The 13704-nt window shown below is 36.9% G+C and overlaps 1 protein-coding gene across 2 annotated transcripts in view; it reads right to left on the bottom strand.

Moving 5' to 3' along the window:
- IRAG2 (inositol 1,4,5-triphosphate receptor associated 2) overlaps positions 1-13704 on the bottom strand; it is a 98082-nt gene that overhangs the window by 6630 nt on the left and 77748 nt on the right. For both annotated transcript variants that reach the window (XM_060024451.1, XM_060024452.1), the window contains 5 exons: positions 11725-11779; positions 11612-11639; positions 11204-11344; positions 6444-6578; positions 99-246 (listed from right to left, as the gene is read on the bottom strand). In XM_060024451.1, coding sequence (XP_059880434.1) covers positions 99-246; positions 6444-6578; positions 11204-11344; positions 11612-11639; positions 11725-11779 — 507 coding nt within the window. The remainder of the gene's footprint in view (positions 1-98; positions 247-6443; positions 6579-11203; positions 11345-11611; positions 11640-11724; positions 11780-13704) is intronic.

Raw genomic sequence — 13704 nt, 5'->3', positions numbered from 1 at the left:
ATACTAAAGACATTATATAATAAGAATTAGTAAGAGAGAATGAAAAAGAAGAAAGTTAGAAAGACATAACTGATACAATTATCTTAAACTTTTATTACCTTCATCTTCAAGAGGGTTAAAAGTCCTTTCGTTTTGCAGAAGAACCTGTTTTAGTTCTTCTAATTCAGCATGTTCTTTGGCATACATTCTCTTCAGATTTTCTACATGCTGAATCATCACTTCGACGGCTTTACTAACCCGGCTTTCCTAGCAGGAAAAAAAAAAACAAATTTAGGGCTTCCCTGCTGGCGCAGTGGTTGAGAGTCCGCCTGCCGATGCAGGGAACACGGGTTCGTGCCCCGGTGCGGGAAGATCCCACATGCTGCGGAGCGGCTGGGCCCATAAGCCATGGCCGCCGAGCCTGCGCGTCCGGAACCTGTGCTCCGCAACGGGAGAGGCCACGACAGTGAGAGGCCCGCGTACCGAAAAAAAAAAAAAAAAAAAAAAAAAAGAGCAAATTTACATTGAAAATACTATTCTTGATACCCAGTTAAAAGACAGTGAATGAGACACATGCACTTATCTTCACTCCATCCTTAAATCCTACAAAAATGACAAGGGATTTTTTTTAAGGCATGAATAGACAAGGGTAAATAGAACGGAAGAGGATATAACAAATTTTTGAACACCTGCCAAGTAGAAGGGCTGGTGGTAAATGACTAAGACCTGAAAAGCTGAACCCTAAAAAAAGCAGTAAGAAAAGCCTAGAAGCCACGTGGGTTATACCACAGAAAGCTGCAAATGCTCGGGAATTAGTGGTGCCTTTGGAATTAAGCTTGGAGATAGAACAGAAGAAATGGTTGAAAATCTGTAAAAAGTGATTAGATCCACAGATCCCCTCCCTGACTCAGGTCAGCTGAGCCCCTCTACCACTTTGGTGAAAGACTACAAAAGCTGGCTATCTAGAGAGAGTTAACCAGAGTGTCTGTGGATTGAGCAGTAACAAATAGTTGATGGTGAGTGGATCATACAGAAAAGAATAGATTTAAGCAAAAGTCTATATATATATATTGAATCTAGAGATATGGAGCCTTATTCTTCCAACTATCAAACACTTGTAGCCAAGCTTATACTCTCAAGACTGGCAGTTGGAAGACTTTTCTCTGAGGAATCTAACAGTGCAAGATGACAGTCTTAAAACTACCAACGTTAAGAGTATCCCAGTGACACAGCCTAGCTTGTGTGAAGCTCAGAGCCAACAAGAAACGTCCCCACCCAACATATACAGAGCTCCCAGTCAGCTGTATAGTGGGTCATCACTAGTCAGAGGAAAGCCTCTAGCCTGAGAAAAGGAAATCAAAACAAAAAGAAAAAAACTAAAATTTCAATGAAATTATCAATATCTTCAGAAAAGTAAGAATAAGTATTGCATCTATGAAATAAGAACAAGATATTAAAAAGCAACATTCTGAGAATTTTAAAAGTCTGGAAATTAAAAATATGATTAAAAAAATATGTAACTTAAGAGTTTCAAGATAAGGTTAAGGAAATTTCTCTGAAACTAGAGCAAAATGACAAAAAATGTAGAAAACAGACAAGAAAGGACCAGTTCAGGAGAAAGGAATTCAAGAAGTGTAGAAAATGTAGAAAAATTCCATCAAATGTAGAAAAGGAAACAGTTCAAGAAAATCTCTGAACTCAAGAAATAACTTTCCAGCTTAGGACCTAAAACTGTGGTTGAAAATAAACCCATGCCAAGGAAGGACAGTAGGGGTAAGAGGATATCCTAAAAGCTTCTGGAAAGTAAAAAGGGGTTATAAACAAAAGTTCAGGGGTCAGAATGGCATCAAAGTTTGATAGCAACTCCAGAAGCTAAGAAGAAGATGAAAAATTATGAAGGAAATGATTTCTAATCTAGAATCCTTCACCCAGCTACCGTAAAGACATAAAGAATAAAGCCATTTTCAGTTATATAACATTTTAAAAAGTTTACCTCCCAGGCATTCTTTCCCTCAGAAAAACGCGTGAGATGTTCCACCAAAATAAAAAAGTAAGCCAGCAAAGAAGGAGGTATGGGATTCAGGAAATGGGATTCAACTCAAGAAAGAAGTGAAAGAAATCTTCATTTAAGAATTCCTAAGACTTTTGTGTTGAGCCTGAAAAACAGTCAGTTGAGACTGACAGGTCAAAAATCTCTGGAAGCAACATCTCAATGAAGAAATTGACAGAATACCTGATGAGTCTGAATGTATTGTGAGATCTAGACTCCCTGGGAGAGGCTGAGCATAAATTAGAGATAAGAAAATAGAAAACTAAGCATAACAATCATGGCAAAAGAAAATGATTAACTCCACGAAGAACATGAACATTGTGCAAAGAAGGAAAAGACATCATAACAGACTACTGTCTCTGCTATGAATAGAATTTACACGGGTGTAATAATGTTTACAGATCATATAGATCTAATATTATTCATCCACTCTTTTTAATTAAAACTTTTTATTACGATAATTTCAACAGACACAAAAAGTAGACAATAAGCCCACACATATCTATTAACCAGTTTCAAGAACCACTAAAATTTTGCTATATGAGTTTCATCTCAAGTTTTGAATGCTGTTTCTTTTTAAGTACAAGTGATGGACATCATGTGGTTTTACTCATAAACATTTCAGTAAGTATCTAAAAAATATATATATATAGGAGTGTATTGTCTTAAATAACCACAATGCCATGATCACGTCTAACAACATTAACAGAAACATCTTATCATCTAATCCATATTCAAATTTCCCCAATTGCCTCAAAAACATCTATTTACAGTTTTGTTTGAATTGGAACCTGAAAAAATACATTCATTGTATTTTTTCTTTTTTTTATATTGATGTGTAATTCACAATATAAAATTTACTATTTTAAAGTGAACAATTCAGTGACATTTAGTACATTCACAATGTGGTGCAACCACCACTTCTATCTAGTTCCAAAACATTTTTATCACCCCAAAGTAAACCCCCATACCCACTAAGCAATTACTCCCCACTCACCCCTCCCCACCAAAACCTAGCCAATACCAATCTTCTACCTTTCTCTAAAGATTTACCCATTCTAGATACTATATATAAATAGAATTATACAATATGTGACCTTTGTGTCTAGCACCTATAGTTTGCATAAATTCTTCCAGATTCATCTACACTGTAGCATGTATTAACACTTCATTCCTTTTAATAGTTAAATAATATATTAATAATATGATAATAATATTGTAATTTCCCCACATCCTTGTCAACACTAGTTATTTTCCTTCTTCCTGCCTTTCTTTTTCTATTATTATAGCTATCCTAGTGGGTGTGAAGAGGTATATCATTATGGTTTTGATTTTCATTTCCCTAATAATTAAGCATCTTTTCATGTGCTTATTGGCCATTTGTGTATCTTCTTTAGGGAAATGCCTATTCAAGTCTTATTTGCATTTTTTTAATTGGGTTGCTTCTCTTTCTGTCAAGCTGCAAGCGTTCTTTATATATTCTGGATACTAGGCCCTTATCAGATATATGATCTTCAAATATTTTCTTCCATTCTGTAGATTATCTTTTCACTTTCTTGATAATGTCCTTTGATACACAAAAGTTTTTAATTTTGAAGAAGTCCAATTTATCTATTCTTTTGCCATTGCTTTTGGTGTCATATACTCCCTCATTTAACAAAAACTTTTTGAGTACTTGCTATGCACATTTTAGGCATTGAGGAGACAAGCAGTGAGCCATACAGACATATATTCCTGCCTTCATGGAGCTTATATTCTAGTGGGAGGAGGTAGACAACAAATAAGACGTCAGTAAAACATAATAGTATGCTAAAATGTGATCAGCATTATGAAAAAAGACAGGGAAAGGGAGGATGAGAAGCTCTGGGGTGGAAGGGGTTGAAATTTTACAAGGGAGCTCAGGTGGTCAGCTGGGCTATTCTATGAAGGTGACAGTTGAACAAGACTTGGAGAAGGTGAGGGCTAAGACATGTGGACACCTAGAGGAAAAATATACTAGGCATAGGGAACAGCTAGGACTGGGGGCCTGAGTTGGCAGCATGATGGACAGAAACGAGTCCCGTGTGGCTGGCGTGCAATAACCCAGGAAGACAGTCACAGAAAATAAAGCCCAAGGGGTAAGAAGTCAGGGGAATCATGTAGATCTTTCTAAGCCATCATAAGGACTTTGGCTTTTATTCTGAAAAAAATGAGGAGCCACTTGAGGGCTGTGAACCAATAAGTAACATGAAAAAAAGAAGAGTAGCATGACCTGGCTTAAGTTTTAAAAGGATTATTCTGGCTGTTTTATTGAGAAGCGACTATGGGGGTGGGGTGGGGATTGGATTTAGATGGAGACAAGAAGACCATGTAGGAAGATATTGTAGTAATCTGGGAAAAAAAATAGAATGGTGGCTTAGATTAAGGTGGTAGCTGTGGAGAGGGAAATGAGTGGTTGAATTCCAGACATGTTCTGATGGTAAAGTAAATAGGATTGACCATAAGATTAGATGTGGAGTGTGAGAGAAATGTGTTGAGAATTACCCCCAAGGTTTTCCAGCCCCAGCAACTGGAAGGACAGAGTTGCCCTTTACTGAGGTAAGGAGACTATGTGTGGAACAGTTTTTGGAGGGACTGTCAGAAGTTTATTTTTGGATGTGTTAAGCTTAAATTGTTTATCAAACTTCCAAGCTCCATCAACAGTAGCAGGTTCTAGTCTGAAACTCATGGCAGAGGTTTGGGATAAGTGTGTGAATTAGGGAGTCATTAGTTGACTATATAGGATAGTATGGGGATTGAGTGACGATGGAAATCAGACGTGCACAGGTGAAGCCCTGGGGCCCATCAAGATTAAGAGGGCTGGGAGAAAGGGTGGGACCCGTAAAGGAGTCTGGAAGGGATTGTTCCATCATGTAGAGAGAAGGATCAGGGGACTGTGGTACCTGGAAACCAAGGAGGAGAGTGTTTCCAGGAGGAGGAAGAGCTCAGCCGTGTTGAATGTAGCGGACAGGTTAAGGAAAATTAGTAGGTTAAGGCTGACTAGAATATGTTTCAGAGAGACTGGGAGGAGAGAAATTGGAAACAGCACAATTCTGTTGAGGAGATTTGCTAAAAATGGGAACAGAGAAACAGGGTGGTGGAGAAAGAGTGAAAGATTGTTTTGTTTGTGTTTGTTTAGTGTTATTTTTCCTGTCTTAAAAACAACGTATTTGTGTGTTGATGGGAATGATTCAGTAGCGTGGGGAAAAACTGGAGATGGAAGAATGCAAGGAGAATTGGGGCCCAAGATTCTGAGTAATTTAGAAGGGATGAGATCTTATATACACGTGGGATGGTTAGCCATGGATAGGATGAGAGACAACTCATCTTTCGTACCAGGAAGGAAGGCAATGTCAAGGGTTTAGGTGCTTGTAGGTTCAGAGCTTTTGGCAGGTCCCTTCTGATTGCCTCAACTTTCTTACTGAGTTAAGAAGCAAAGTCATTATTTGACAGAGAGAGAGGGGAGGACATGATGGTGATTTGAGGAGAAAGGAGAAAGTGTGAAAGATGGGAAGCCCCAAGGACCACTTGAGGTTTGTGATGAATTTCAAAAGAACTCCGTCAGCACAGAGGTGTGAGGTTTTCCAGCTATGCAGGTATAATCAGGTGGAGAAATGGATTTAAAACAAGTTGTAGATTTTCCTAATGATTAAAAGAAAACAAGAGAAGGAAAAGTGTTGAGGGTTCATGCAAGGGAGCTAATGTTGTGTTTGACCATGGAATTTAAGCTTGGTTAGGAAAGAAGAGAGATCAACAATAAGGTGAAAGACAGTGAAAAGGTGTGAGGGGGAACGATTGATAAATAAATTTTCATCTTTGTAGTAGGAAACCAATAAATATCTAAAACTGAATCACTTGGTGACAGTATAAGCATATTATTTGGAGATATGAATATTAATAAAAAACAAACCAAAAGAGTTGAAAGTTGTTGCTCTGGAACATGGGAAATGGGATAAGAAGGCTTTGAGAACTACTTGACTTTTTTAAAAAAAGCTATGCATATATGTAACTTTAATAAAAATAAAACAAAGAATATTACTACCTGGCGAGGGGTTAAAAAGAAACTAGAATGTTAGAAGTGTATAACAAATGTTCAGACTAAAACTATCATCACAGTGAAATGTCTCCTTCTTAGGAAAATATATTTTAACAAGTTTGTTTACGTAGAGATTCAAAAATTTAAAGTCTCCCCAGATTTTCCCACAAAGAAAATTTTGAAAATCGACTTCTCTATGAATAAGTGTGCAAAGATGCATAAACAAGGATATTTATTGTAGCATTTTTTAAAACAGGAAAATATCAAGAGCATTCTGAAATGATCAAATATAGTTTTTTCCTAGAAATGTAATCCACTTTTAGTAATTAAATTGTAACTGGAGAAAGGGAGACAAATTACCTGATTAATGGCTCCCAACATCTCAGCCCTACTGGCCACTCGAGCTGTGCACTGACTGAGGAATGTTACACTTTTCTCCAGCTTCTTAATGATTTCCTGGGCTTGGCTGTCATCTTCACAAAGAGGTGTTAAAGACTGCACAGAAAGTAAAGTATTAAAAAGTATCCGACCCAAGTATTCAGCAAGTGATTCTAACACTGACTATATTGTAAATGCAGATGAATCTATTATCTTTGTGGAAGGTGAAAAGCAGCAGCAAAGACCAATAGTGAATGATACTGAAATATTAATACCTTTGTTGGTTATGAGGTAGACCTATGCAGGTATTCACAAAGCCTTTTATACTATTTTTGATCCCTTCCTTCTTTACTTCCCAAATTTGCTACTCCTTCATGTGTGTTTGTATCTTTCTTCTACAATTAATAGGATGGGATGTAATTAATTGGCAATGGTAAAGAAATTATGCCTATAAATGAATTGAATGCACTATATGAAGAGCATAGTTTGAACTTTTAAGAAAAGTAATAAAAATATACTCGAATTAGATATGACTCTGATTACTATATTTGCTCTTCCATTGATGACAAGGTGAGATTGGGCTGGTTAGGCCGTTACGCCTTCATTGCCTTATGAATATTTATCTCAAACCTCTGCCCTTGAACCAAGATGATGGCTTTCCTGATGGAAGGCCATCTGTTTCACTGGAGTGGAGAAAGAATTAAGAGAACAGCATATTTGGAAGCCAACAAGCCATTGCTCATTAGCTGTGTGATCATGAGCAAATTTCTAATACTTGCGCATGTCTAAAATACCATAAATTTTATATAGCATCAGAAAGGAAAAGTGCTGCCAATAAAACCATAAGGCATCATTGACTGTAAATTGCATCTTAATTCTACAAATGTTATAATATCAAGCTTTCTGATTTGCTTTTTCTTCATCTGTCAGATGGAGACAACTGCATCTTCTTTCCAGGAATATTGTGACATGAGAGGTAATAGATGCCAATTGTTTGTCACACAGTAGATGCTCAATGAAATAGCAGCCACTTTTGAAACAGGCAGATATGTATGAGTTGCAACAGGAAAGTTGCTAACCAACTGGAATGACCATTGTCAGACATACAGTTTCTTACTGCAGTTTAAATAACCACCATTAGTTAGAAAGAGAAGAGCATATATTAGTTGTTAGTCAAACAGAATATGGCTTACCAAAACTTAATCATGAAGAAATAGAAAATTTGAGTAGACCAATAATTAGTAAGGAGATTGAAGCAGTTATAAAAAGAAAAATCTCCCAAAGAGGAAAAGTCCAGTTCCAGATGGCTTCACTAGAGAATTCTATCAAACAGCTAAAGAAGAGTTAATACCAATCCTCCTGAAACTCTTGCAAAAAATTGAAGAGGAGGGAACACTTCCAAGTTCATTCTCTGAGGCCAGAATTACCCTGATACCAAAGCCAGACAACAACATTTCAGGAAAATTATAGACCAATATTCATTATGAATAGTGATGTAAAAATCCTCAACAAAGTACTAGCAAATTGAATTCAATAGCACATTAAAAGGATTATACACCGTGACCAAGTGAGATTTATTCCTGGAATGCAAGGATGGTTCAACATATGAAAATCAATCAGTGCAATACACCACATTAACAGAATGAAGGATAAATATCCCATGATCATCTAAACTGATAAGAAAAGCATTTGACAAGATTCAACACCTTTCATGATAAAAATATCCAAAAAAACAGAAATACAAGGAAACTACCTCAACATAATAAAGGCCATATATGAACACCCAAGGCTAAAATCATACTCAATGGTGAAAGACTGAAAGCTTTTCTTCTAAGGTCAGAAACAAGGCAAGGATGCCTACTCTCACCACTTCTATGCAACTTAGTACTGGAAGTCCTATCCAGAGCAGTTAGGCAAGTAAAAAAATATATTCAAAAAATCCATACTGGAAAGAATGAAGTAAAATTATCTTTGTTCACAGATGACATGATGTTACATAAAGAGACCCCTAAAGATTCCACAAAAAGACTGTTAGAACTAATAAACAAATTCAGCAAAGTTGTAGGATACAAAATCAACACACAAAAATCAATTGCATTTCTATGCACTACCAATGAACCATCTAAGAAGGAAATTAAGAAAATAATTCCACTTACAATAGCATCCAAAAAAATAAAATAGTTGAGAATAAACCTAACCAAGGAGATGAAAGACTTGTACACTGAAAACTACAAAACATTGCTGGAAAAAATGAAAGAAGACACAAAGGGGAAGGCATCCTGTGTTCATGGACTGGAAGACTTAATTTTGTTAAGATGTCCATACTATTCAAATCAATCTACAGATTCAGTGTAATCTCTATCAAAATCCCAAAGGCATTTTTTTCAGAAATTGAAAAATTCATATGGAATCTCAAAGAACCCCAAAGAGCCAAACAATTTTGAAAAAGAAGTACAAAGCTAAAGGTATCCCATGTCTTGGCTTCAAAACACATTACAAAGATACAGTAACCAAAACAGTATGGTTCTGGCATAAAGACAGACCAGTAGAACAGAACAGCATGCCCAGAAATAAACCTATACATATATGGTCAAATGATCTTTGACAAGGGTGCCAAGACTACAAAATGGGGAAAGGATAGTCTCTTTAACAAATGATGTTGGAAAACTGCAAAAGAGTAAAGTTGGGCTCTTATTTTACACCATATACAAAAATCAACTCAAAATGGATTAAAGACCTAAATGTAGGACCCCAAACTATATAACTCTAGAAGAAAACATAGGGGAAAATCTTCATGACATTGTATTTGGCAATGATTTCTTGAATATGACACCAAAAGCATAGGTTACAAAAGCAAAAATAGAAAAACAGCACTGCATCAAACTTACAGACTTTTGTGCATCAAAGGACATAATCAACAGAATGAAAAGGCAAATTATGGAATGGGAGAGAATATTTGCAAATCATATATCCTATTTTAAAATTGGCAAAGGACTCAGACATTTTCCAAAGATGATATACAAACAGCCAATAAGCATATGAAAAGATGCTCAACAATACTAATCATCAGAGAAATGCAAATCAAAACCACAGTGAGATACCACATTGCACCTATTAAATGGCTACTATCAGAAAACAGAAAATAGGGACTTCCCTGGTGGCGCAGTGGTTAAGAATCTGCCTGCCAATGCAGGGGACACGGGTTCGAGCCCTGGTTTCGGAAGATCCCACATGCCACGGAGCAACTAAGCCTGTGTGCCACAACGACTGAGCCTGTGCTCTACAGCCCACGAGCCATAACTACTGAGCCCACGTGCTGCAACTACTGAAGCCTGCATGCCTAGAGCCCATGCTCCGCAACAAAGAAAAGCCACCACAATGAGAAGCTGGTGCACCGCAACAAAGAGTAGTCCCCGCTCACTGCAACTAGAGAAAGCCCGCACGCAGCAACGAATACCGAATGCAGCCAAAAATAAGTTAATTAATTAAAAAAAAAAAGAAAACAGAAAATAACATGTTGGCCAGGATGTAGAGAAATTGGAACCTTGGTGCACTGTTAGTAGGATTTTAAAATGGTAACACCACTGTGCAAAACAGTACGGTGGTTCCTCAGAAACTTAAAATAGAACTCTATATGATCCGGCAATCCAACATCTGGCCATATTTCTAAAAGAATTGAAAGCAGGGTCTTGAAGAGATATTTGCACACCCATGTTCATAGCAACAATATTCAATGTTCACCATAGCCAAGAGGTGGAAGTAACTCAAATGTCCATCAATAAATGAATGGATAAACAAAATGTGGTATATACGTACAATGGAATATTTCATTCAGCCTTAAAGGAAGGAAAGCCTACCACATGCTACAACATGGATGAATTTGAAGACATTATGCCAAGTGAAATAAGCCAGTTACAAAAAGACAAATACTATATGATTCCACTTACATGAGCTATCTAAAGTAGTCAAATTCATAGAAACAGAAAGCAGAATGGTGATTACCAGGGGCTGACAGAAGGGCAAAAGGGGAATAGTTTAATGGCTATAGAGTTTCAGTAAGCAAGATGAAAAAGTTCTGAAGATCTATCTCACAACAACATGAATATACTCAACACTACTGGTGTACACTTAAAATGGTTAATATGGTAAATTTTACATTATGTGCTTTTTTAACCACAGTAAAAAAACAGAATATGGTTTCTATATTTTTATTTTCTTTTTCCAAAATGAGCCCCCTTAATTTTCCAACCCATCCGTATATTTATGGTGACTGCACAAAATAGAAGAATAATAGTTGTTACACTTCTGTGTACCTTACAGAAGGTTTGCCCATTATCTGACAAGACTGAAATGTCACCGTTCTCTTTTTTCAGTTAATTAAATGGAAATCGTCTTTTGATTCTCTTCTTTGGAGCTTAACATTGATATTATCTCCTGTTGCTCAGTTTTCTGCATAATTACTCTTCTGCCTGAAATCTATTTGAAGATACAGAGAGATGGCAGAAGATTCACGTAACTACTTTAAACGACATTTATCTGTTTTATTACTTATACCGTTCTATTGGTGAGCCTTTTATCTTAGCCTGATCCTGATTTCTTACCTCTTATTAATTCACATTTGAGTCAGGCAGGGCTTGGTACCTAGTGTTGGTTTTAGTCATACAAGTAAACTCTTACGTAATTTTGGAAACCTTATTAATAATACAACCGAACGTGTAGTCCCCAAATGTTATGAGTCTCACCTCTAACAGTTTTAAACAGTTAGTAATTTCTTTCTTCAAATTTTCTTCTGCCAAGTCACGGGATCTTTCTTCAAGCTTCACTCTTTTCTCCAAGGTGAACCAGTCGCATTTAAATCCCAAAGATAACCTGAGAAATTCGGCCTGTTGTCAAAATAATGTGAGGGTGAGGACAGAACATTGGATGTAGTCAAATTTCCAGTTTAATACCAAATTACACTGAGGCATTTCTTTCTCCTCCCAGTAACATAATGCTGGCACGCATAGGGTTTCCCTGCACTTTGTCATGGCCAAGCCAGACAGACACCAAACGTACGATAGCTTGTGCAAAAGCTCGCAGGGACTGCAGGCGAGTGAGTCTGAAACACGTATTTTTTTTACTAAAGGAAAAAACATTTGCTTGAAACTTACTTCCACCTCCTTCTCATTAGCAGAAGTGCTGTAAGATAAGAGAAAGCACTTACTCAAACATAGTTCAACAGAAAAGCAAAAAGTGTGAGCATTCTATATGAGGAGGAGCTTACTTGTCACTTTGTCTAAAGTTAACTGACTTCACAGGAAGAGAGGAAACAGCAGCGCCTATTAAAAGACAATAAGATAAAAAAAAAAAAAGACAATAAGATAGTATTTGGTTAAACAGGCTTGACAGCTACAGGCACATTCAATCCAATGTTGTTAGGGCCTCCCTCCACTAAACAAAGGCGTTCATTGAAATATGTCCGAGAAGACTGCCAGCTAATAATGCATTTGCTTAAATATAAGATAACGTTATGCTACGCTTTGGGGATCACGATCATGTTGAAGTTATGGGCTCACACTTCAGTGCATGAATACTCTTTGAAAACCTGAAGATGTCTCAGAGTCAAGGAACAGCCCAACTTGTTCTTTCTGCATTTGAATGTTTATTTGATTTGATTCCATGGTTAAATGCATAGCTTCATCTGGTACCCTGGTTTTCCTGCGGACCAAGGATTTAAAACCAGCAACTTTTATGAGATCTTTTATCAGGCACTTTTCTAAGTGCTTTATACATAATTTCTTCAATCCTCAACAGCCAGACTTCTCTGGTGGGTACCGTTCTTATCTACAGTTTATAGGCTAGGAAACTGAATTGCAGCTTACCTAACTCACACAGGTATTGGGGTAGTAGTAGTAGTAGGAGTAGTAGTACTAGGAGTACTAGTAACAATAGTATAATAATAATAATACTGCTAATAATAACAGCAACAATAAACATGATATCAATCATGTTTACTATATGCCAGTCCCAGAACAAAGCTCTTTATACATATTAATGATACTCTTCATGACTACTTCACAAAGAAGACAATAATAGTAATTAAGAGCATTAAGTATAGAGTTGAAAAGATCTGGTTTAAATCCTAGCTTTTGTGGACAAAGAATGTGGCCTGCCATTCAGTAAACAAATGATGCTGTGGTCATCAAGCCATCAGCCATCGTAGCTGCGGTGTACCCTGAGGGGATTTAAGATGGAGAAAAGCAGGATACTGTTCCTATATATCAAAGGAATGATTTCAATAGGCCCAGACTCTTGCATCTTCCCATACATAGAAAAGGGCTAAATTCATTAACTTGAGATGTCTGGGGTTTTTTTATAATTAGCAGTTATCTTTTGATGTTGGACTACCTGGTGGTTTTTTGTTTTGTTTTGCAAAATCTCCTGTATGTCCTGTCTCTTCCCTTACCTCTTTGGAACAGTCCCTCAGAGCTATCTGAGAGGCTATATCCCAGGCTTAAGTCCTCAGTAAATCTGTGGATAAAACATAATTCTCAACTTTTAGGTTGTGCATTTTTTTTCAGTCGACACTTTGATCTTTAAAACTAAGTGACCTGGAACAGGTCACAACTTCATCAAACCATCTATAAAATAAGGATGATTTTTCTATAGTAGCTAACTTTTATGAGAACTTTTATCAGGCACCTTTCTAAATACTTTTTACATAATTTCTTCAGTCCTCACAGCCAAACTTCTGTAGTAGGTACCGTTCTTATCTACAGTTTATAGGCTAGGAAACTGAATTGCAGCTTACCTAGCTCACACAGGTATTGGGGAGAACTAAATAAAACTATGCATAAAGAGAATTTAGCCTAGTACTTAGTACAGTCTAATTTCATAAAGGGTACTTTCTTTTTTTTTTTACTCATCATTTCCACTTTGCAGATGAAGAAATTAAGACTCAAGGTTAAATAGCTTGCCAAAGTCACAGCAAGTAAGAGAGTGACCAAGCATACAGTGAGTGACTCCAAAGGCAGAACTCTATTCACTATTCCATCCTAACAGAAGGGAGATGGGGAGAGAAGCATATGAGCACTCATTCTTCAAATACTGGCTTATTTGCTTTTAGACAGAACAATAAAAAAATCTCAGAGTAGAGCTTAGAATTTGCTACCAACATTGGCATGGTTCTTAGTTCACAATAGGACACTAATTATTACAAGACCTCTGGGCTTAACAGGCAATGCAACATAAATACGGCCTTTTG

Source organism: Delphinus delphis, chromosome 11 (genome assembly GCF_949987515.2).
Source record: "Delphinus delphis chromosome 11, mDelDel1.2, whole genome shotgun sequence".
NCBI lineage: Eukaryota > Metazoa > Chordata > Mammalia > Artiodactyla > Delphinidae > Delphinus > Delphinus delphis.
Note: the sequence above shows the minus strand (reverse complement) of the source record. Positions and strands in the feature narration are given on the sequence as shown.